This window comes from Pogoniulus pusillus, chromosome 29 (assembly GCF_015220805.1).
Source record: "Pogoniulus pusillus isolate bPogPus1 chromosome 29, bPogPus1.pri, whole genome shotgun sequence".
Lineage (NCBI taxonomy): Eukaryota > Metazoa > Chordata > Aves > Piciformes > Lybiidae > Pogoniulus > Pogoniulus pusillus.
Genome location: NC_087292.1, coordinates 17,389,198 through 17,413,705, shown reverse-complemented (window position 1 = coordinate 17,413,705; position 24,508 = coordinate 17,389,198). Strand labels below are relative to the sequence as shown.

The window sequence follows — 24,508 nt, the reverse complement described above, 5'->3', positions numbered from 1 at the left end:
TGCTTCTGGCAGTCTGTTTGTGCCTTAGACACACGAAGAAACTCTCTTAAGGGGAATAATCTGCCATAAGCAGAGGGGATTCTGCTTCTTTCCCTCCTCCCAGCTGCCTGGGAGCTTTAGCAGGGCAGGCTCTGAAAGTCAGACCTTGCTCTTGGTTGCTCTCTCAAACTGATCAAACAACTTGAGGAAGCTCAACCACAGCCACTCTGCTCTCCTGTGCCAGGGGTGAAGGCTCTGTTGTTGCATGGGGGGTGTCAAACCACTGGATTTTGGGTTGGGAATGGGTTGGGCAGCCTGCCACAGGATTATCCCCCAGGGCTGTGCAGCTCTCTGAGGTTCTGCAGCTGCAGGATGAGCTGTGGGAACCTCTGCTCCATGGAAACAGGCTATAAAAAGCCAGCTAGGTTTTACTTGCTCCCCACAATCTGCACTGGAAGCCAGCACTGGGATTTCTTTCCAGCACTCTGAAACCTGACTCTGATCTGGCACATCTCTGCCAGCTGCAGAGAAGGGCAGGCTTTGCTCTGTGCAGTGCTGGGGAAGGTTGCTGGGAGCTTGGGCTGGCAGCTGATGGCAGCGTTTAGCTGCTGGCACCCCAAAGCGACCTGCTGTAGAGCAGCCCTTGCCAGGCTGAGAGGTGCCAGCTGTGGGCTGGCCCTCAGGAGCTGGAGAAAGCTTCCTGCTGGAGGACAAAATGGCAGCTGGCAGGAGGCTCTGGGGAGCTGCCTCCTTTGCCTGTGCTGGAGACCTGAGGGGGTTTAAGCCTCCAATTGCTACAGGTGCTGTAATAGCTCCTGACATGTGGCAAGCCAGGGTCTGTGCCAGGGCTGCATTGGATGGTGGAACTGTGGACAGCTCCTGGGCTGAGCTGGGATAAACTGAGCTGGGCTGAAATGGACTAAACAGGTTGGGCTTAGCTGTGCTGGGCTGCATTGGACTAAGCTGGGCTGAGTTGGGCTGGGCTACGTTGGACTAAGCTGGGCTGAGTTGGGCTGTGCTGCATTGGACTAGGCTGGGCTGGGGACATGGAAGTTGAAAGGTTGTGCCTCTGTGTGGCAGCTGGTGGCTGCTTCAGGACCACTTTTGGCTAAATAGGGTCTAAACCTAACCCTCATTGTACAGAACTTCCTTTTAATGCCCAACCCAAATCTCCCCTGCTCCTGTTTCAAACCATTGCTCCTCATCCTCTCACTCTGAGCCCTGCTAAACAGCCTCTCCCCAGCCTGCCTGTAGCCCCCTTCAGATATGGAAATGCTGCTCTGAGCTATTCCTGGAGGCTTCTCTTCTCCCTCAGCCTATCCCCAGCAGAGGTTCTCCAGTCCCCTTGATCATCTTTGTGGCCTCCTCTGGACTTGCTCCATCAGTTCCAAGCCCTTCTTGTGCTGGGGGTGCTGAATCCTGAGCCTTGAGGCTGCAGGCTGAGGGATGCCTTTTTGAGGAGCTTGGGTTGGTAATTTAGAGCTTTGGGAAGCTCCCAGCCTGGATTTTGGGTGAGGTCTGTGCTAGAGCTGTCACTAGATGGGGCAGATCTCAAGTGCTGCTGCCAGGGATGCTCCTGAAGCTCGCAGAGATGGGAGCAGAAGCAGATCTCAAAAGAGGAACAACAACCCAGAAAAAAAAGGGCCCAGCTGAGGCAACCTGCAGCTGCTGGTTGAGATGATCAATCTTTGTGTTGTTCCCTACCTCTAAAGTTTTCCTGAGCTCTCACCAGGACGTTGCAGTGCAGCTCTCAAAGCCTTTTCAGGCTGCAGCAGTTGAAAGGAGTGAAATTTGCTGCTCAGGGTTTTACTGGCCCTGATTGCCCAGAGCAAAACGACAGCAGAGCACTTCCACTGCTCTGGCTGCTGAAGCACTGAACCTTCCAGCAGGTCTGGAGGGAAGCAGCAGCCTGGAGAGGATGCAAAGGGTTGGAGCTGGAGGGGGAGCTCCCAACAGGACTTGGGGGCTGTCAGCTCCACGTTCAGGACAGTCTCTGGCTTTGAGACTGGGACTAGGTGGTCTTCAGAGACCTCTGCCAAGCCACTGTGTGATTCCCTGGGCAAAAGCAATGCCATGCCCCTAAGACAGCTGTGCCCATACCTGAGCTGCCAGCACTGAGTCCCCCGGAGGTGGAGTAACATCCCCAGCAAGCCTCAGTGCCCTCCACCGTGCACTGCCCTGCTGCTGTGCTCCTCCTCCGTGCTTCCTGCTGGACACACGGCAGTGCCATCCCTTTTCCCCGAGGGATCTTGGCTGTCTTCGTGCAGCATGTGGAACCTGAGCTGCTGCTGCTCTCCCACTCCCCACAGTGAGAGCTTTAGGGTCAGCTTGGAGTCGTTGGGGTTCCAGGTCCTCTGAAGGTGACAGGAACAGTTTTGACTTTGCTGCAGATGCCAAGCAGGAAGCAAACACAAGCAGCTGGTGAAGTCTGCACTGCACAGGGGCAGGCAGCCTGGTTTCATCTGCCCACACCTACCAAAGGCTTCTGATCTCTTTCTTGCCCAGTTGCTGTGCCCACCTCGTGCTCAGTAACGTTTGGGGGTGATAATGGGAACTAATCAAGCCTCAGGCTGATGGTTCAGATGGCTTTTGCCAAAAGGATCTCTTGTGCAGCAGCACCAGGAGGAACTTGCCTGACCTGGGCTAAGGATGACAGAATTCCTGCCAAAGTGCCCTTTTAACTTCATTACTCAGGGTGTGACCAATTCCTGAGTGCTGCTGAGCTCTTCAGTGCTTCATGGATTCACAGAAGGGGTTGGGCTGGAAGGGACCTTCAAGCTCATCCAGTTCCAACCCCCTGCCATGAGCAGGGGCACCTCTCACCAGCCCAGGTTGCTCAAGGCTTCGTCCAACCTGGCCTTGAACACCTTCAGGGAAGGGCATCCACAACCTCCCTGGGCAACCTGTGCCAGTGTCTCCCCACCCTCACTCTCTGTGATCCACAACCTCCCTGGGCAACCTGTGCCAGTGTCTCCCCACCCTCACTCTAAAGAATTTCTTCCTGATCTCCAGTCTCAATCTCCTCTCTTCCAGCTCAAAGCCATTGACCCTCATCCTGGCTCTGCAAGCCCTTGTAAAGGGGCACAAAGAGGTTGTGCCAGTTGGTGCCAAACTCCCCAGGAGCCAGCACTGGTGGCTGGCAGCCCAGAGCCAGCTGTGTGCTGGCTGCAGCCAGAGCAGGGAGAGCAGCAGCACAGGGAGGGGATTCTGCCCCTCTGCTCTGCTCAGACCTCACCTGCAGCGCTGCCTCCAGCCCTGATGCCTCCAGCACAGGAGGGACCTGAAGCTGCTGGAGAGGGTCCAGAGGAGGCCAGAAAAATGAGCAGAGGGCTGGAGAACCTCTGCTGTGGGGACAGGCTGAGGGACTTGGGGTTCTTCAGCTTGGAGAAGAGAAGGCTCTGGGGAGATCTCAGAACAGCCTGCCAGGACCTGAAGGGGCTCCAGGAGAGTGCTGGGGCAGTGATGTCTCCAGAAGGAAGCAGAGAACAGCTGTGAGGAAAGTGTTTTGCCTGTGCTGGGGGACACAGAGCAGGCAGGAGAGGAGCTGTGCCTGTGGCTGCCCACAGAACGAGTTCCTGTGCACTGTGCCTCAGGATTTCTTGGGGCTGGTGTCCTTATTCTGGCATAATGGGAACCAGCTGGGACCTGGGTGGCTGAAGCTGGGTTCAGCAGAGCACGGAGGGAGCTGCTGGGCATTTAGCACCAGTTCTTAGCTGTGTGAGCAGAATCAGGCCCCTCCCCCTCCCTGAGCGCTGCCTTAGCCACGTTTCAGGGCATCTGCTGAGGCACTGAAGCACCTCTGAGCTCCTGACCTTCCCCATCCAGCAGCTGCAGAGGAAGGAGGAGAAGAGGTGTGGTATTGCTCTCTAATGATCCTTCCAGCTCCCTTTCAAACGCTGAATCTTAGCATTTTTGAGGGATGGCTTTGGGGAGCTCATTGCCATCATTCCCCAGGCAATCTTCTCTCTCTTACCCAAACTCGGCCCTGGTTTCATTGTGTTGCTTTTCAGGCCACACTGCTGGGTGTGATTTCCACTGGTGGCAAAAGGGAGGTCTGAAACAGACCAAACCCTGGCCAGCCTCACTCTCTCTGCTCTGGAAATGTTGCTGCTTCCTTCTCAGGCACCACCCAGGAATGAGGAATTGGCTTTGAAGGCTACAGAACCCTTTTGAAAGGTTGCTTCAGTGCTTTGCTGCCTGAAGGTCATGCAGTCAGTGAATGGCAGGAGCTGCTCTGGGATGGGGAGTAACAGGAGCTTGGGTTTTTGGTTGCTGTGGCTCTGCCAGGCTGACTTGGGAGTGTTGGAGGGGGACAGAGCCTTACCCTGAACCCAAACATCCTCATCCCCAGCAGTGCCCTGCGAGCCTGCAGCATGGGGTGGGCATGGGTGTGGAGTGGGCTTCAGAAGATGATTTCAAGTCATGTTTTAACCCAAAGAGCAGGACAACCTGGAAGGTTTCACATCCCATGGATGTACAGGGGGTTGATATGATTGTAGCCTCCTCTGTGGGACCTGGGAGCTCTCAGAGCCTCGTAACCGAAGGCTGATTTGCAATAGGAAGTCCTCCTCCTTCCACTCTCCTCCTCCTTGGTCCAGCCCTTACTGTGCCTGTTGGCCTCAGCTTCTCAGAAGGCTCCAGCATTACCAGAACAGCTCAGATGCATCTTCCCCTGGCAGCCACGTTTGCTTCTTTCTGTTTCAGATCCATCTCCAGGCTGGTCCTGGGGGTGCAGAGCTGGCACTGGGGAAGGCAGGGAGGGGAGTGAGCAGCTGCAGAGGAGGACAGGCTGGGTTTCCATTGCCATTCTTGCAGCTCTCTGTCAGAACTGCAGACTGGAAGGGCTGCAGACGCCTGGGTTGGTGCAGCCCACAGAGCAGACAAAAAGCTGGCAGGGCTGGCAGCTGCTAGGGGAGGTCTTGGCCCTGGGCGCAGCCGTTTGAGTGCTCGGTGAAGGGATGCTGGAGGAAGGCTCCGTGCGTTGATGGATGTGCAGAGGAGGCAGGAGCAGGCAGGCAGCGTTTGGGAGGAAGTGGGATGATGTGTTTGCATCACATGGGGATGATAAGCTACTTCCCAGTCCATTAGAGAGGGTGTTAAACCTCGCCAGCAATAAACACCATCCCCATCCCCTCCAGGAGGGAGCTCTCAGCCGGGAGGCCTTTCTTTGGCTGAGGAACAGCTTTCTTCCCTGCTGTTCGCTTTTAAGACGTTCTGGAGCGCAGCAGAAGATCCCTAAAGGTTCCTTCCACCCAGAAGGAAAAAGGGCAGAGTGGCCGTGCCCCGGTGCTGGGTGATGTGGATGTGATCCGTGCCATGGAGGCTTGGCGGGGAGATGTGCACCGGCGCAGCCCTCTAGTGGGGACACAGCAGTGGGCTCGGCCGGGACGCTGCAGTCAGCCCTGAAGGAGGGACCTGGTCCAGGCAAAGCCCAGGAGGGAGGTCCAGCAGCCCGAACAGAGACTTGTCCTAGCGATGAGAGTTCGGCCAAACTTTCATCTTTGGCCTTAATAGCTCATGAGGTGCAGGAGGTCAGGTGATGGAACCACTTAGCCTGCTCTCGGCTGCTGTGAATGGTTTGCTTTCAGTGAAGGTCAGCTCGAGTTTGTGAGGGAGTTAACTCTCAGCTTCCCAGAGGGTAGGCACTTGAGAGCTTTTGTCTCCTGTCCTGTGGACCCTTCGATATCTCTCTTCAGGTGAGCCCCAGCTTGGCTCAGGACAATGCTCAGTGCCAACAAACAGTGTGAGACCTCCACTCAGGCTGGCTGGGATAAATCCTGCCCCTGCAGCTTCATCTTCAGCTGAGGTGTGGTGCCCAGGCCCTGACTCCTCACAGTCTGGGGGGGAATGGTGGTGGCCCCTGTGAGCAGTCAGATGGCACTGCCCAACCCGGGCAGTGCCCAGCACAGTTCATCCTCCCAGGCTTCTCAGGTGTATTCACTTGCTGCATGCAGCTGCTCCAGTCTGGCTTTTGTGTGCTGGGGGAGAAGTGATCCCTGTCCCACTTCTGATCCCTTTCTTGCTTTCCATCCCCATCCAGTGATAATGTGCAGCTTGACTAAGGTCCTGCAGCAGCAGCTGGGGTTACTGAGGGGTTTACCTCACTCCTGCTGGAGCTGTGGCTGGCCTGCTGGTGAGGGCGGGGTGGGATCAAGCAGAAGCAGGGCATGGCAGATTGGAGGGGGCCAGGAACCACATCACATCTGCCTTCAGTTCCTTGTTTCTCCCTGGTGCATCCCATATTTGGAGAGGAGAGAGAGATGCTGCCCGTTCCCAGTGAGCTCCCCAGCATCAAAGGCAGATGTGCCCAGCACAACTGGAGTGAGGTTTTGGGTTCAGCTTCCATAAAGTGTGGCTAGAAAATATTCCCAGGGGAAAATCATAGAATGGTTTAGGTTGGAAGTGACCTCTAAGATCATCTAACTCTAACCCCCTGCCATAGGCAGGGACACCTCCCACTAGAACAGGTCACTCAAGGCCTCATCCAACCTGGTCCTGAACACCTCCCTGGGAAACCTGTGCCAGGATCTCACCACCCTCAACCTGTGCCAGAGTCTCACCACCCTCACTGCCAAGAACCCTTTCCTAACATCTAGTTTGAATCTCCTCTCTGCCAGCTTAAACCCATTCCCCCTTGTCCTGTCATGACAAGACCTTGTCAATAGTCCCTCCCCAGCCTGCCTGACAAGTGCAAAGAGCCATGCTGCATGTTGCTGGAAGCATTTGACATCCATGGAATTGTGAAATCACAGGATGAAGCAGGTTGGAAAAGACCTCTAAGAGCACTGAGTCCAACCTATCACCTGCTAATTAACTAACCCTGGCACTAATGCAGCCTCCTCTTCAGCTCCTCCAGGGATGGGAACTCCACCACCTCCCTGGGCAGCCCATTCCAATGCCAATCACTCTTTCCATGAAGAACTTCTTCCTAACAACCAGCCTGAACCTGCCCTGGCACAGCTTGAGGCTGTGTCCCCTTCTTCTGTTGCTGGCTGCCTGGCACCAGAGCCCAACCCCACCTGGCTACAGCCTCCCTGCAGGCAGCTGCAGACAGCAATGAGCTCTGCCCTGAGCCTCCTCTGCTGCAGGCTGCACACCCCCAGCTCCCTCAGCCTGTGGTCCATGGTGAGGTTTCCCCTCGCAGCCCCCCGAGCTCGGGCGCTGGCTTTGATCAAGTCACACAAATGGCTGCTCCTTAATTGCCTTCCCCCGTTAAAAAGGGGATAATACCTTGGAGAGACTTCTGAGGTCTCGCTGGCTAATAAAGCTCTTCAGGAGCGTGGATGGCAGCCACTCGGAGAGCGTGAACTGTTATTAATGATTTCCGTTCCTACGGCAGATGAAGCTCTGTGGTTCAGCTTTTTAACCTTGGCTCCGCCGCTCCCTTTTGTCTCCGCCGCCGACTCAGCCTGCACGGGCAGGGCTGCACCTCGCCCGGTGCCACAGGACCACCCCCTTACCCTCCCCCATCCCCCCTGGCGGGGGTTCTGTCTGTCTCTGAGGGGTCCGTGTGTCTCTGAGAGGTCTGATTTAGCTGGCAAAGATGGGTTCTGAAATGCATCTGGGAAGGTCCAGGGTGGGTTTGGTGGTAGTGCTGTTGGAGCTGGCTCCGAACTGGAAGAGAGGAGATTGAAACTGGGTGTTAGGAAGAAGTTCTTGACAGTGAGGGTGGTGAGACACTGGCACAGGTTTCCCAGGGAGGTTGTGGAGCACAGAAGCACCCAATGTGATCAAAGATCACATTGGGTGCTTCTGTGCTCCACAACCTCCCTGGAGGTGTTCAGGACCAGGTTGGATGAGACCTTGAGTGACCTGTTCCAGTGGGAGGTGTCCCTGCCTATAGCAGGGGGCTGGAACTGGCTGAGCTTTGAGGTCCATTGCAACCTAAACCATCCTATGGTTCTATTCTCGTTTGGGTGGCCAAAAGATTGGTAGGTTCCTTCCAACCCCTTCCAGGAGCCTTGAGGATGTTTTAGGTTGGAAGGGAGCTCAACGCTCAGCCAGCTCCAACACCCCTGCTGTGGGCAGGGACACCTCCCACCAGCTCAGGTTGCTCAAAGCCTCATCTAACCTGGCCTTGAACACCTCCAGGGAAGGGCATCTACAGCCTCCCTGGGCAGCTGGCACTGTGGAGTCAGGCTTTGGCAAGAAACATCAGGGGACGTTAGGCTGGGATTGACTCATCCCTTCCAACTCCCCTTCCCTGTGGTCCAGAGGGAGGCAAATTCCAGCCACAGAAACTCCTTTGCTTGGCAGCCTGCTGTGCCCCATGAAGTATGGAGCTCTCTTTCCTTCCAGCCTCTCAATCCTAGCCCCTGGGCAAACCCCTTTTTTTCCACTCAAGCCTGTGCCAGATGCTAGCAACTGCTGATGGAGGGACCAAGAGGCAGTGAGAGCACAGCCCCCAGCAAATCTGCTCTGGGATGAAATTCCCAACCTCTTTGCTCTCCTTTTCCTCCTGGCTCTGCTCTGCCTGCCAGGTACGTTAAGAGACATTGTCGGTGAGAGCTGTGTGGCCTCCTCCTGCCATGCAACCAGGACCTCCTTCAGCAGCTCTTCTCTTGCGTCCCCCCCACCCCTTTCCTTAAGCGGCCTCACCCCCGAGAGATTCACACTTTAGTGCTCATTACCCTGAAGGGTTTGATGGTCATGGAGGAGCCAGTCCAGGAGGTCCCATTTGTTACTTAACCTACTTTTCAGAGGCACAAGAACATCAAGTGACTGGCACAAGGTCGCCCGTGAGTCAGTGACTCCTCTGGCGCTGGCCGGATCCTGCAGTCCCCTGCTCTCGCCACTAGATCCCTGTGCCCGCGCTCCCCAGCAGCACAACTGTTCAATTAAGCTCCTACAGTGCTGTAAATGTGCCTTATTCCTGGGCTTGACAGCAGCCCTGCTCTTCCAGCAGAGCCCTGCCATTCCAGCAGAGCCCTGCCTTAGGAAATGATGACGGATGAGGTCAGGGCATCGCCGTGATGCCCTTGGAAGCGTCACTGCCTGGTACGCAGGCGGGCTGGGTGGTGTGGGGCTGTGACAACCAGGGCATGGAGCTCCTCCGGACCCGCAGCAGCCAAACGGGGCTTTGTCTGCCAACAGGGAGCTCAGGTTCTGCTGGGGCAGGTCCGTGTGAAGGGGTGTGCAGGGGCCAGGGGTGAGGAAGGAGTTGTGAGGAGAAGGAAGTGACTGCTAAATAACCTATCTGCTGCGTGCAGCTAACACAATAACAGCAGGACTGGTTTATTGGGGGTGGATTTCCAACATGCAGCCCCATAAGGCACTTCCCCCTGTTCCTGACAGCCTGATAAATTATTATTACTAATTCTAAAGCTAATTGCCAGTTATTCCCCCCCCCCCCCCTTGAGTAATCTGGATCCCCCCCGAGCCCCCTCTGGAAGCAGGCTTGGCAAGGCTCTTCCTGAAGCAGCTCCTCTTCCTCTGGTGAGCCCCACTTCTGCCAGCCTGCTGACCCTGGGAGCTGGCACAAACAATGGAGTTTCTGTCGGGCTCATGACCCCACTTGTAACAGTGCTGACCCCCTCCTTGGGGTCAGGACCCCTCCCCAGCACGGGGAGCAGCTCCTGCCTGCCTTGCTGCTCCTCCCTGGCTCCCGGTGTGGCCGAGGCCATTGGACACTTTAAGTTTGCCGATGTGAAATTTAGGTTAATCCGTTTCCAAAGTGGATTAACCTAACCCACACAAAGGCACTTAGTATAAAATAAGAGTGTCCACATGGTGAGGCAGCACAGAGCAGTCCCTGGGCTTCAAACTGGCTGCTCTGGGTCCCCTGTGAGCTCTTCAGACTGGGGGGTGTGTGTGTGTGAACCTCCCTCCCAGGGGGATGTGCTCTCCGCCGTGGTTTTAAACTGGTCTGGCTGGAAGTGAAGGGAGCAGAAGGGCTGAACAAAGCCCGGCAATGGGAAGGGGTTAAAAGCTGCTCCTCCGAGGTCCACGGAGTCTCCTGTTCACCTTAAATGGTCAGGATTTTATTTTAGCTGCAGGGAGGAGCAGCAGGCATTGAGCTGGAAGTGAGCACAGAACAGGCCCCCACGCTGGGGGTTCGCAGCCCCCTGCCCTCCTGGGCTGGCTGCTTCCCATGGGATTCCCCCGTGGCTCTGCTCTCACTCCTCAGCTTCTTGCTCCAGAGATCAGCCTGGAGGAGGTGGAAGCTCCACACGGAGTGATGCCCGTTTTCACCTCCGGGCTCGGATATTCCCGAGCTGCCCCTCCTCCCCGCACACATCCCCTGGCAGTAGAGTGCTTCACGCTGGAGTAGAGAGCATCAGAATTAGATATCCCCACTGACAAGCCACGAACGGCCCCGTGGCAGTGCCCATCCCGGGCTCTGGCACTGGCTTACCACAGCCCCACCACCGAATCCCTGGCACTGGGCTTGTTTGGTACAAATTTGCTTCAGAACCATTGAACAGCGAAGGGGCATTGATGGACTGGGCGAGAGGGATGCCAGGGTGCTGGTCCCTATCTGGGCAGGAGGTTATCAACCCGCTGGCCCTGGAGTCCCGCAAAGAGTGGATAGCAGCCTGTGGGCTGCCAGGGTGCCGACCTGGGGGCGTACTACGGTGCTGACCTGGGTGGCGCCAGAATACCGTCCTGAGGGGTGCCAGGGTGCAGACTCTCGGGGCGTCAGGCACAAGGGGATCCCCATCCCTCCCGGGGACTTGGGGCACGGTGCTGGGAAGCACAGGCAGACTTGGTGCCAGGGAGCTGCTGATTTAACAACAGTCCAGAGCCAGCGCCGGGAGCGGCTGCGGCGTGGAGGCTGCTGCCGGCAGAGCCCGGTCCTGTTCGGCTGCCAGCGCCGGGAGAAGCAGGGAAACAAAAGGATTCAGGCAGCGCGGGGCTCGGGCACTGTCGTACCCGCTGGGCACAGGGGGTGGGAGCTGCGGGAGGCTGCCCCCCTCCCGAGGACCCACTGCCGTGGTCCTGCAACCTGGCACGGCCAAAGCCCGGAGCTCCCGGGGCCAGGCTAAGGGTCACCGTGCCGTGCCGAGCCGGGTGTCCCCGGACGGGTTGCAGCACCCCGTGCCGAGCCGTGCCGAGCTAAAGGGTGCTCAGATGGGTTGCAGCCCCGCCGCGCTGTACTGAGCTTAAGGTCCTCCGGTTAGGTTGCAGCCCCCCGGGCCGTAGGGAGCGGAGGATGCCCGGGTGGGTCGCAGCGCGCCCGGCGCCGAGCCGTGCCGTACCGAGCCGTGCATTCTCAGGCTCTCCAGCAGGCGCCCGGCCCTGGACATTGTCTGCTGCTCCCGGAGGAAGGGCCCTCCCCGGCCCCCTCCACAATGTGCTCTTCCAGGCGCGGCTCTCCGCGCCCCCCGCCCGGTGCTCCCGCCCCCCGCAGCCCCGCTCCCCTTCCCCCGCCCCTCTCCCGCGGGCCCCCGCTCACCCCCCTCCGCCTTTCCCGGCCACCCCCCTCCCACACCCCCCCCCCATCCCCCCCCGGGAGCCGGGAGTGACGCGCTCCGCAGCCCGGCCCCTCTCCCCGGGCAGCAGCTGGTTGTCAGCCTCTCCCGAGCGCCGCCAGCCCGGGCCCCCCCCCCCCCCCCGCCCTGCCTCGGTCCCCCCGCCCCGCACTCCCCGCCGCGCCGCCGGGCTGGCGCAGGCCGGCAGGCCCCGGGCTCCGCTCCAGGTACGCGCCCGCCCGCGGGGCTCCGGGACCGGCCCCCGGTGGTGAAACCGAGGCTGGGTTAATGATGGGAGGTGGGGAAGGTGATGCGATGCACGGGAGGCTCCACGCGGTGCTGCGCGGAGGGGACTGGGAGAAAACCGGGAGAGAACCGGAGAGAGAGGGAGGGAGGGAGGGAGGGAGGTGGTGGTGGGGGGAGGCATCGGCGGGCGGGGCGGGGCGGGGCGGGAGCGGGGTTGGGGGTGGCCGCGGGGCCCGGCCCCAACTCCGGGGGGAGCGGCCGGCCCGCCCCCGCTGCCCCGGGAAGTTGCGGGTCGCCTGGCCGGTGGCGGGGAGGGGAAGGGACGGGGAGGGGGGGGAGGTTGGCGCGTCCTTCCCGGCGCCCGGCGCGGCTCCCCCTTCCCCGGAAGAGCACAAAAGCGAGGAAGAAAGTGGGAGGAGGCGGCGGCGGGAGAGCTCCGGCCCCAGCGATTCCCGGGTACCGGCCCCGCGCTGCCACCGCCGCCGTCGCCATCGTCGAAGCAGCCCCGGCCCCGGGCGGGGATTGTGCTGGAAATAGCCGCCTCCCTGGAGGTAAAGCCCTACTTACGTGTCAATCCCCGCCGCACGCTGAGCCCTGGCTCCATCGCCGCTCTATTTATTTATTTACCGGGAAAGGGGGTGAGGGGCGGGACAGGGGAGCGGGGAACGGGGATGTTCGCCCGGCTCCCGGCACCTCGCTGCTATAGGGGGGAGACCCGCCCGGGAACCGCGTCCGGCTGGGGGTGGGAGATCCCTGGCTGCTCAGGGCTGCTCCGCTCGGTCACTTCCTCCCAAACCAGCCCTTCCACCACCCCACCACCCCCTATCCTCACTCCTTGGCACCGTCTTCCCGGTGAGGGCAAAGTGCCCTTTCACACCGCGCCCTTCTGGGCATCGCGACCCCAGCCCCGCCTGTGGAGCAGCAAACGCCTGGGAGCAAGTTCAGGGGAGGCGGCTGCGGGGTACCGGGGTTTGAGGGGGACACACACACGGAGACGGGGCCGAGGCTCCGGTTCAGCACCTTCCCGCTGAACAGCAGGAGCGCGGGGGAAGGGGCTGCCGGCTCCCCCCTCCCTGCGCAGCATCCCTCCACTTTGGGGCGGTGGGAGCACTCCTGGGGAGGGGTTGCCATAAGAAGAGCTCTTGGAGAAGGGGGAGGGGGTGACGAGCCTCCCTTCCTCTCCCATTTGCCGTTCGTCTTTGCAATTAACTCTTTGCCCGGTTTTGAGAACTAGCAAACGCTCGGCTTGGGTTTGCTTTGGGTTTTTGTTGTGCTTTCGGTGGGTTTGAGTGGGTTTTTTTCCCCGCGCGTCCTGTGGAAATTGTCAGAAATGTCAGCAAAGGGACCTGAGGGGTCTGACAAAGAGCGCTGGGGGTGTTCCGTCTCGGGGGGGCACCGCACACCCGAGCTGGGCAGCACGGCCCCGGTGCAGGGCCAGCGTCCACCCTTGTGCTCCGAGGCTTCAGGGGCTCCTGGCAGCGGTGGCCACCGCCGTGTTGGTGGCTGCAGCATCAATCTTTGACCCGGGGTGTTTTATCTTCCATTAGCGAGCCTTTCTCTGCGCTGAACTGGTTAAGTTAGGGTCAAATCTGGTTCAATACCTTCTTGGCATGCTCAGAGGGCCGGGTTTAAACAGTGGCTGAGAAGGAGATGAGGCAGCCTTGCCTAAAGCTTGTCCCCGAGGGTCACGCCGGGAGCTGCTCTGCCCCGGCCCGGGTTTGGCAGGGCTGGGGGCTGCCTGTGCCGGGCAGGTCGCGACTGGCACGGTGCTGGAGCAGCTCCGGGGGTTGCCAGTCACACGTTGCCTTTTGTTGACTCTAAAAACAAGGCTGCTTCTGGTGGGAAGCTGAGCGAGGTCGCACGGCACACAGGTTCCTGCTCCGCGGAAGGAAATCCCATCGGGATGGTTGGGCTGTGGCGTGAAAGGACACGTTTTCAAAATGAAAGGACTCAAAGAGAGAGAAAATAAACCATCCCGAGGCTGGGAGCTGGGAATATGAAGCGTGAGGCACAGCATGTAAATGACTGGAGAGAGGCAGTCCCCGGGAAACTGAGCCTGGCTGTAAAAGAAGCAGGTCACCGATAGCCTGGCATACATTTACCAGCCACAGTTGGTCATAGGAGCAGCTCTCCCCCTCCCTGCCCCACACCAGCCCACGCCGTGGGAGGTTGTTCTCCAGGAAGCAGAGATGTTGCTGGTGGTTTCTGGCAGTTAAAGCCTCACGGTCCAGAGGTCCTGGTGCTGTTCCTGGATCTGCCAGCAACTTGCTGTGCTCTTGGGCCAGCCAGGGAGTTTGCCAGGCCTTGGGGTTGCCAGCTCTGTGATGGGAGGGGTAGTCGCCTAACTCAGGAGGGAAGTGGAGAGGCTCATCAGCTGCCTGCACGCGTGGGCCTCGAAGGTCGGGGAGCAGAGAGTGGAGAGTGGGGCAGGAACACGGAGCCGGAGCCCTGCACGTGTGAGTGGCTGCCTGGGACGAGCGGCTGCCAGTGTCTGCCGAGCAGCTGCGGAGCTCGGGCTGTAGATGCGGAGAGGAGCAGGGGTGGTGTTCTCCAGACCCTGCCGGGAGCCCTGCTCCGATGTTTGGGTGTGGCCTGAGAAGGCACCAGCAGGACCCAACTTCCCCTGGCAGGAGAGGAGCTGCGCCGGCGTCGCCTGACCCTTGGTCGCTCCATGCCTTGAACGCTGGAAACAAAGCGATGAGACTTTACTGCGGGGTGAGGAGATCCTGCGGAGAGCTGGGCAAGGCAGGAAGGAGGAGGGCGGCAGTGCCAGGCTCGCAGGCTTCATTCCTGGGCCTGGCAGCTCGGGGCAGCCACTGTCACTGCCGTCTGTGCCACGAGTGGCGTGGAAAGGGGGAAGAGGCAGCGGGTCCTGAGACAGGGGCTGGTAATGGCTTGTGTTCTGTTTCCTAATGAAAGTTTCATTTGAAGTTTGTTTACAGGAAAGAAGAAATTAGCAAGAGGGAATTCTCTTGAGAAGCCAGAGAGGAAAAAGAATGAGCTGCCTGACGTGCAAGCCAAAGAGGGTGGAAGGGTAGATTAGATTTACCGTATTGCTCTGAGTCCTGCTTGCTGCTGCTGTGAGAAATGTGACCTCCTCTGCCTGTGTGGTGGAGCCTCTTCGAGGCTCAGCCTTCAGCCTGGCATCCAGGGGGGGATTCAGGGCTGCCCACCCAGCCAGGAGTTTTGTTCCTGCTCTGGTGCCCTGTGTGTTGATGATGGGATGGGTGCTGTTGCTCTTGTCCCGCTGCAGTGGGGCTGCTCCTGGACCCTGGTGGTGTTGCTGCTGGGGCCTCCTGTCCCTGGGACTGGCCCTGGTGTGAGTGGGACAGTGAGAGCAGCTGCCACCGGTGCTGGTGGGTAGCGTGAAGATGTCACAGTGGTTGGCCGCTGGTGCCTCTGAGGGATGGCCTCAGGAGGGGGTCTTGGTGGTGGCCTCTGGTCCCAGCAAGCAGCAAGGGATGCAGTGGAGGATGCCAGAGCTGCAGGGATGGGCAGGGCCTCATGCTAGGGCCACACTTGAGGTTGGGGCCTTTCTCTTGCCATAGGGAAAGGGCACAAAGGTGTGAGGAGCTCCTGGGGCACCCTGATGGGGGCAGAGCTGTGGGGGCAGTTCCCACTACTGGCTTTGTGAAGCGTTCACCCAGCATGACCAGCTCTGCCTTCCCTTGGGGTGGGGTGGGCTGTCCTGTGGGAGCTGTGTCCTTCTGGGAAGCTTCTCCCACTGGCATTTTGGCTAAGGATCTTAGTGCTGGAAAGCAAAAGCTCCTCTGGGAAGCAGGGAGCCACAGTGAGGATGTGGGGACAGGTTGCACCATGCTCTTCCTGCCAGTGGCTGGATCCTGGAGTGGTGAACGTGGGATGGCCTTGTTTGACTTGAGTCATTCAGAGCTTATCAGTTTCTGCTTTGATACCCAGAGTATTTCTAATAATAGGCCAATGTTGTTGCACACATTTGTAAGGCACTTCACAGGGCATGTGTGTGCCAGGCGTCCTGCGTGGCACCATGTCCCCACTGCCTGGCACTGCACAGGGAGTGTGATGCCTCCTGGGCTGTGGTTTGAGTGCCAGGCCTGGGTGTCCTCTGCAGCTGAGCCCCTCAGACCCTGTGCTTTCCAAAAACATCACTCCCAAGCCTCCTCCTCCAGACAGGTGAGAGACTGTGGGCAGCAAGGACCTTGGCATTTGCATTTGTCTCTTAAGCTCTGACAGTAATCTGGAGTAAGCCCTGTGAGGAAGGGCAGATATTAGGGTGGCTGCCTCCTGCAGATGCTTGCAACGAGGAGACTATTTATAGTTTGCAACAGGGAGACCTTTGCAGTTCTGCTCCTCTACTCACAAGATGGAGTTTCTGGAGAGGCTGGGTGGCTTCGTGGCTGCAGTGGCAGCGGCGCTGTCCCCCTGCCTCTGCCGCTCTGCTTGACCTGGGCACCAGGCTGGCAGCGGGTTTGGGGGGGAGGTCGATGTGTCCCCGTTCCATTGATGGGTGTGCTGCTGAGCCCTCTGTGTCCCTCTCTCTGTCCCTTGGTGCCTGAGAGGTTTCACAAGCTGTAAATTCCAGGAAACTCCCCGGGAGGCTCATGGAGGGAGTGGGCTGGGGGCGGGCAGGAGCCTGGAGCCAGCAGATGTGGCTGCAGGGACAGGGAGCTGGGAGGAGAAGCACAAACCTGTCTTGGAGGCCGTTTGTTTGTTCACAATAAAAGCTGTCAGGCAGCAGTGGGTAGGCAGGGCACTTTATGAGGCACAGAGCAGGTTGAAGGGTGCCTGAGTTGCTTCTTACATGGGAAGGGAGCAGGGACTGTGTTTTATCTGAGGACCAAGGACACACCAGGAAAAAAAAAGAAGAGAGAGTTTAAAAGCCTTGGAAGTGTTTCAATCAGAGGACAGAGCAGTTGAAAGTGGTTCTGGAAGGAATTTTTGGTGTTCCCCTGCACCCCAGGGCTCTGGGTGAGGTCTCTGTGCCTTGCTGAGGGATGGGAGCAGGGAGAGGAAGGAGATAAAGGGATCAGCAGCGGGGCTATGGAACACGTATCTGCTTCCTCCCGAGCTGCCTGGCGGAGAGTTCAGCCCGGGGAGGTCCTGCAGCCCCTCCTCTCATTCAGGATCTCACTGCTGCCTGTCTGGTGATGGGTTTGAAATCCTGTGGCTGACCTTTCCGGCGCTGGAAGCCATCCAAGGGCTGTGTCTTGAAGTACTGTAAAGGTTAGCGAGAAGGGAGAGAGAGGGAAAATGTCCTTTCAGCTGCAGGAGTGGGAGAGAGGAATGTCATCTATGCCACCAGGGAGCAGGCATGGAGCCCGAGCTGGGTGTCCTCGGCCTGCTGGGATCCTCACTCCCCCAGCCCCTCCCCAAGGTGTGTGCTGTCAGTGTGCATCAGGACACGGCAGTGATGTCCCTTTGGAGAGGGCTGGAGGAGCAGTCCCTGGGGGCTGTGCTGGAGGAGAAGAGACCTCATTGCTCTCTACAGCTCCCTGAAAGGAGGCTGGAGTGAGGTGGGGTTGGTCTCTTCTCCCTAGTCTCAGGTGATAGAAATGGCCTGAAATTGTGCCCCAGGTGAGGCTTATGTTGGAGATGCTGCAAGAGTGGTCAGGGACTGGCCCAGGCAGGTGGTGGAGTGCCCAGCCCTGGAGGTGTTCAAGAAGCATCGTGGCCGTGGCACCTGGGGACGGGGTTTGGGTGGCCACGGTGGTGTGGTGCTGGGTTGCTGCTTGGCCTGGCTGATCTCAGAGGCCTTTTCCAACCCAAACGGTTCTGTGGTTCTCTGATCAGGCAGTGCTGCTGTCCAGATCTGCCCCGCTGGCCTCTCCCCAGCGCTGCCACTCCCCTGCTGGCTCCTCCTGCAGCAGCTGCCTCCATCTCCCAACCACCCGAGGTGTGCTAGGGGCTGGCTGATGCAGTTCCCCCCACCCTCAGCTCCTGCACGCCTCTGCCTTGCCAGAAGCAGGCTGGGGTGGATGGAGATTAAAGGGTAAACTGCAGGGCTCAGCCATCCGCTCCTACAGGATGCGAGCTCTAATTGTCCTCAATTAGAGACACTGCCATTGCTCAGGCTCTTCAGGCAGGAAGCAGAGCCCGGCCCGTGGCCTTGGCCAGCTCCGAGGGGCCAGCGACGACGCTGCTGGGGGAGGCAGGAGCTGCCCGATTGTTTTTAGGAAGGAGAGCTGCGAGGAGGTGTCCAGAGCCGGAGAGAGGAGGAAAGAAAACAGCTCAGGCGCTTAACCCTTTCCTGCTTGCCTCCAGGATGAGACCTCGGTGAGCAGCGAGGACTTTGATATGAACGATTCCACATGGATCTCAGCTGACCAGCACCTGAACTCCAGCCTCAGCCCCAGCCAGGACGAGAGCATGCGCAGCCCGCAGCCCCTGCCCGGCCAGGAGGACGGTGAGTGCCCGCCGTGCCCGCCGCCCCTGCGCCCCTGCCCGCCCTGCCTCGGTGCCTCGTTAAACATTAACCAGCCCTCTCTGCTCAGGTGTCCCACCTGCGGGGTGGATTTCATCTCAGCATGGGAGCAGCGCCGGCTCCCAGGCTTCCCCGCTTGGCTTTTGGGCTCCTGCTCAGGGAGAGCCCTCTCCGGCTCCTCGTGGGGCACCCAAGGGTCTCTGCAAGGAGCCTTCTGGCTCTCTGTGCCCTTCCCCTTGAAGGGTGCTTCAGAGGAAGTGAAAAGTTTGACATCCCGAGTAGATTTCCCCCGGGATCCCAGAACCTTTGTGTTGCAGTCCTAGATCAGCGCCGTGCTCTGTGCTGCCGTCTGAAGGAGCTGCTGGGCCTTGTGCCTGATGTGTGCCTGACGTGTCCCTTCCCAGTGACCTCCTGCTGCACTGAGTCTCCTCCCGAGGCAGCAGGATGTAGCTGTCTGAGTGCAAGGAGGAGAGCCCTGCTGGTCCTGAGCCCTGGGCTGTGTGCAGGAAGGGTGCTGAGGAAAGGAGGCTGCTCCTTAGATGGTGGCTGGGGTCCCCCCAGGCAAGAAAAGTGTGGCCTGCAGTAGCCAACAGTGGTGGGAGGACTTGGGTGTCTCTTCACTGGGGAGGAAGGGGCTGGAGATGGCACAGCTGGGGCTGGGTGGAGGAGTCTGGGGAGAGCTGCTGTGTTATTTGTGTGAGGCAGGCTGGGTTAACAGAAAAGAGCGAGTAAATAAATGGTAGAAGTACCAGCTGGGGTCAGGGTTCATCTCCGTGATGCTTGGAAAGGTTCAGTGCTTGGACTGTTGCTGGCTTTTGCTCAAGAGGTTGAGTCCCTCATTGTCCCCAGCCCAGCTGCTGCTGGGAGAGTGGGAAGGGAGCGGAGGAGTCGAGGGACAACATGGGCTGGGTTGGTGCTGCTTTAAGGAAGGGCACTGGAAAGCCACCCTGGAGGAAAGAAAGGGCTTTTGTGCTGGCAGGTCTCCCTGGGATGGCTTTTAGCTGCTTGTGTGGTCAGCAGCAGGGCTGGCAGAGGCAGAGGGGGCAGCAGGGACACTGCTCTCCTCAGTCCCTTGCTCTTCAGCCTCTGTTGCAAGCCTGCAGGTTCTCTGAGCTGCTGGTTTGAGCTAACAGGGAGCAGCCCTGGGAGCAGGCAGCCTTGGGGAGGCTGTGAAACGTGAGCCAGCTGCTCCCTGGCCCTGTCTGATGGGACAGACAGTGGCACTTGTGCCGGCGCAGGAGGAAAGGTGTTTGGGTGGGAATCCGTCTGGAGCCTCCTGCTCTTCAGAGCAGGCTGCAGCCTCGGCCTCAGGCGAGCTCTGCCTCCTGTACCCATCACCCAGCCAGGTCTCTCCATCCCCCCCAAACTTTGCCATTCCCCACTGGGCCTTTTTGGGGCTGGTGGCTTACCCCTCGCTGCCATCTGGAACAGCAGGGTCTGGATCTCTTTGCTGGGCACTGGCATTCAACAGCAGAGTAGTTTAATGAAGCCCTGGTGTGTGTAGGCAAATCAGGGTGTCCTCACTCCAGCTAAGTCCTCCCTCTCTGCCCTCTCTGCCCTCTCAGGGAATGTGCCCTGTGGCTTTCCTTCAGGAGCAGATGTCCTCTTTGGAGCTCCCTCTTGGCTCCTTCCATTTCTTCTGTATGCTTCAGTGGTGAACATTAAGGCACAAACAGTCCCTTCCTGGTGTGGGTGGGATGCCAGGGTCCCAGGCTGCCCCCAGGGCAGGCATGAGGCTGAACCAGGTAGGTTTGGCAGGTCAGGAGTGATGGAGTGAGCGAGCCAAGCCCAGGGTTACTACCAAGAAGAAGCTATGGATGGGGATTTCCATCAGGCTGCCCTTCTGCAGGAGGCATTTTGTGGGACAGGCTTTGTCCCTGTGGGGAAGATCCATGTCCTGTGCTGGAGCTCCATAATAGAGACTGATGCTGCTGGGGTGAAAGCCTTGGGTCAGTCCCTCTGCCAGACCAGTACTCTCACCCAGGAGGCTGACAAGGGGAGGAAGAGGATGGAGCAACTCAGGAGAACAGCAAGTGGTCAGAGATGAGGAGCAGGGAATGGAGAGGAAGAAGCACAGAGCCGGAGGAAAGGGAACCAAAGCACTGAGCACTCTTGAGCTCCCCCTCCTTGACCCAGGAGAGCAGCTGTGTTCTACCAGGTTCCCACTGGCTTGCTAAGGCTGTGCTCATGAGACTGGCCCAAGGAGCCACCTTAAGGTGAGGAACTGTGTGAACTGCTGCCCCTGGCAGCCCAGACAGCCCTGCGCAGAGAAACCGGCAGCCCAAGGACTCTGCCTGATGTGCTCCAGGCTCAAGCTGGATGTTCAGCCACAGCTCCTGCACTCAGCTGGCCACCATGCCCCACAGAGCCCCACAGAGCCCCACAGAGTCCCAGCCTTCTTCCACCAGCTGTGGGAGATGCAGCCACACAGGTCCTGCAGAGCCAGGCTGGGCTCAGGTCCTGCAGAGCCAGGCTGGGCTCAGGTCCTGCAGAGCCAGGCTGGGCTCAGGTCCTGCAGAGCCAGGCTGGGCTCAGGTCCTGCAGAGCCAGGCTGGGCTCAGGTCCTGCAGAGCCAGGCTGGGCTCAGGTCCTGCAGAGCCAGGCTGGGCTCAGGTCCTGCAGAGCCAGGCTGGGCTCAGGTCCTGCAGAGCCAGGCTGGGCTCAGGTCCTGCAGAGCCAGGCTGGGCTCAGGTCCTGCAGAGCCAGGCTGGGCTCAGGTCCTGCAGAGCCAGGCTGGGCTCAGGTCCTGCAGAGCCAGGCTGGGCTCAGGTCCTGCAGAGCCAGGCTGGGCTCAGGTCCTGCAGAGCCAGGCTGGGCTCAGGTCCTGCAGAGCCAGGCTGGGCTCAGGTCCTGCAGAGCCAGGCTGGGCTCAGGTCCTGCAGAGCCAGGCTGGGCTCAGGTCCTGCAGAGCCAGGCTGGGCTCAGGTCCTGCAGAGCCAGGCTGGGCTCAGCTCCAGCCATCCCAGCACACGGGGCTCTGGTTGCACACTGACTTCTTCAGTCAGGAGCCTGCCCCGGACTGGGGACTCTCCTCCCTCTGGGTATCCTTTTGACTTCCGAAGTTGTTCCTGCCTGCTGCCGGCGGTGGGCAGTGTGCTTGGAAGTGTTTCTCCTGTGAAAGGCTTCCTAAAGCACGAAGTCTGAGTGAAGAGCTGCCCGGTGGGAGGGTGAGTGGTGTTGGCTGACACGCTGGCTGAAAGCAGCCCTGGAGGCACCCAGGCACCAGCCCCAGGCCCGGGGGGCTGCAGCCTGTGAGCAGGGCAGTGGGAGGCCCACAGGTGGGAGAGCAGGGAACCCCCATCCCACGCTCTGATCCTCAGGTGCCTGCTGAAAGGCAGCGCAGGTGAAAGCCAGCAGCAGCTTTTGTCCCTGTGCCCACACACCCTGGCCCAGGATAGCCACACGGTGCCAGCCCTTGGACCAGCAGGGGAAGAAATTAGACCTAAGAGGTCTCTTCTCCCTGGTCTCAGGTGATAGAAGGAGAGGAAATGGCCTGAAATTGTGCCCCAGGTGGGGCTTAGGTTGGAGATGAGGAAAAATTCGTTTGCCACAAGAGTGGTCAGGGACTGGCCCAGGCTGCCCAGGATGGTGGTGGAGGTGCTCAAGGAACCTGTGGACGTGGCTCCTGGGGACAGGGTTTGGTGGCCACGGTGGTGCTGGGTTGCTGCCTGTCCTGGCTGATCTCAGAGGCCTTTTCCAACCCGGACAATCCCCCGAAGCCATGATCCTGCGGGACTTCGGCGGCAGAGGGCCGCGGGAGGCAGCGTCCGGCAGCAGCGGCAGGTTCCTGCAGGGCTGGCGGGACACAGGACGCGGCCACAGCTCCGAGCAGCGACTCCTGCCCCGGCCCCTTCCACGTCCCTTTGTTCCCCGTCCGTGGCCCAGCGCGGGACACGTGGGGCTGCCCGCGCCGGCGCTTCCCTCTCGGATGTTGCTCACCGCCTCCGTGCCCGCAGGAAGCGGCAGCAGGATCAGGAGGAGCTCTCTGCCGCTGGCCTGCAGCTATTGTGCAGGACATCCTGGAGGGACACAGCTGTGGAGCCAGCAGGCCTCTGGAGCAAAGTCACCCTCAGAGCCACGGCCTCTCGCTGCCCCCCGTGCCCGTCTCCAGCCCTGCAGGCATCCTGTGCCCGCCGCCGGCTGGGCACGGGGCTGGCTGCCTGGCCGGGGCTGGCTGCAGCAGTTCGGGTGGAGTCTGTCTGTCCATCTTCAGAGCTGCTCTGTATCCAGAAGCCAGCTCAGAGCTCCAGCACCTCCCAGTTTGGTCTGGTGTGTGGGGCTGAGTGTTCCCAAGGGTAGGCTGTGACCTGCTGGTGGGTGCAGTGCCCCTGAAGAGCAAGCAGGAGGCAGAGCCGCAGGACCCTGGTGGCCTTGACTTGGCAAAGCCCTGAGCTGGTGAAGAAGACCTCCCCATGGTGTCCTCTCACATCTTGCTTCCTCCCTGGCCCTGCACCTGGCCCCTACCCTGTCCCACAGCCCAGGAGCAGAGCTCAGCCTGCGGGCAGGAGCTGCTGCTCCTCGTCCATCCTGCCTCAGCCTTCTGAAGGGCAGGGACAGCTCCAGGATGTAGGATCTGCTTTTTCCCTTGCATGAGGATTGTGAGGTTGCTTCGTGGTACCCTTCTGGGACAGGTCCTCTTCCAGCTGAGGTCCTGGCTTGAGTGGCAGTGTCCCTGCTGAGCCCATTCTGCCCGGAGCAGCAGTGGCTAATCCAGACCCTGGAGAAAGGACTTTCATAACCTACTTATCAGTGAGGACACACTGCCTGGGGACATCCCTGGAGGCAGCTGGCTGGAAAGGATCCTGGGTGCTGGGGGCATCCTTCAGGAGTGCTCCTAGGAGGACATGCAGGCAGGCAAGCAGTATTTTGGGATGCTGTCCTGGGGGAGCAGGTAGGGCACCTCGTTCTTCTGTATGCCCTGTCCTGGGTCTGGCTGGGGCAGAGCTGAGTGGTTCCCAGCACAGCAGTGTCTTGGAGGCATCTGTCCTGCAGCTCTGGGTCACACCAGTGCTACACCTGGAGAAAAGGAGGCTGAGGGGAGACCTTCTGGCTCTCTACAGCTCCCTGAAAGGAGGTTGGAGCCAATGGGGGCTTAAGTGATAGGACAAGAAGAAATGGCCTCAGGTCACCTCAGGGCAGGTTCAGGTTGGCCATGAGGAACAGTTTCTTGCCCTTGAGGGTTGTCCAGGCCTGGCCCAGGCTGCCCAGGGCAGTGGTGCAGTCCCCATCCCTGGAGGAGTTAGAAAGCTGTGGAGCTGTGGTGCTGAGGGCTGTGGCTTGGTGGTGCCCTGGCAGGGCTGGGTTGAGGGTTGGGCTCCACGATCTCAAAGGTCTCTTCCAACCAAAACCGTTCCCTGGTTCTCCTTGGTGAGCTGCCCACTCTGTGCTGCACAGCACCACTGACCTGGCAGAGGGCTCCCTGGGGAGGAGAGCAGCCTCTTCCCGGGCACAGTCCAGAAACCAGGCTGGTGCTGGCACAGCAAGCACCTACAGCCCCCCCCAGCCTCCTGCCAGGCTCCATGCCCAGGGCAGCTGTGACACCTCGCTCCACACCTGCAGCTCCCTGACAGCTGGCACCCGCCCACGGGGCCATGGCCCCCTCCTGGCTCCCCCCAGGCAGGGTGGCTTACCGTGGGCAGCATCGGGTGTCACAGCTCCCACTTCCCTCCTCCACTGGGGCTTTCCTCTTCTTCCCTCATCCCTGCTCCAGGTGTCCACAAACACCTCTGCCAGCCCCAGGGAAGGTGCAGCAGGCACTTGGGCATGGTCTGATGCCTGATGCCAAGGGTGGCCTGCGAGCTCCTGGCTTTTTGGGTGGAATCCTCATGGTTCTCAGGGCTCCTTGCCCCAGTGCTGGGTTTCACCCTCCTCAAGCCCCAGCTCAGAGCCTGACCAAGCCTGGGGCCAGCAGCCAGCCCTCACAGCAGCTAGATGTGACCTTCCTTTGCTTTTCTTAGCCAGGTGCTTCCCCTGCCCCCGGGATGTGCCCATGCTGTGCTGTCCTGGTGGCAGAAGGCAGCCCCCACGACCCTGCCTTGGCTGGCTCTGGTAGCTGTGTCCCCTGTCACCTCTGGCAGGGACAAGTCTGCTCCTCCCGAGCAAAGGCCTCGCCAGCGATAACAGCTTCCCTCCGGCGCCCTTTGAAGCGCAGGGCTGAGGGGTGCAGCAGGGGCACTACGTGGCCACGGTGGCTCCACCAGCCTGTGGCACTGGTCTGGGCTTGGGGCTCTCTCCTGGCTGGTCCAGGCTCTGCTGAGTCCATCACTGCTGGAGTGTGGAGCAGAGGTCTGAGGGAGGCTCACTCTTTGGTGTGGGGCAGAGAGGACCTGCAGGCTGCTGGGCCCACATCTGCTCCCCCAGACCCAGCACCCGCAGCTGAAGGGGTCAGCAGGGCCAGCAGGGTGAGCCCCACAGTGTGTGTCTTGCGTGGGAGGGGTGCAGAGCCCAGGGGCTTGGGGACAGTCCCCACCCT

At 59.9% G+C, this 24,508-nt stretch overlaps 1 protein-coding gene across 4 annotated transcripts in view; it reads left to right on the top strand.

Annotated features, from left to right (window-relative positions):
* Positions 1-24,508, top strand: part of NOL4L (nucleolar protein 4 like) — a 66,376-nt gene that overhangs the window by 30,344 nt on the left and 11,524 nt on the right. For 2 of the 4 annotated variants that reach the window (XM_064168023.1, XM_064168024.1), the window contains one exon: positions 17,877-18,018. In XM_064168023.1, coding sequence (XP_064024093.1) covers positions 17,877-18,018 — 142 coding nt within the window. Of the gene's footprint in view, positions 1-11,593; positions 11,618-11,929; positions 12,188-17,876; positions 18,019-24,508 lie in introns of those variants that run through there. The other 2 variants (XM_064168026.1, XM_064168025.1) reach the window with 2 other exon arrangements.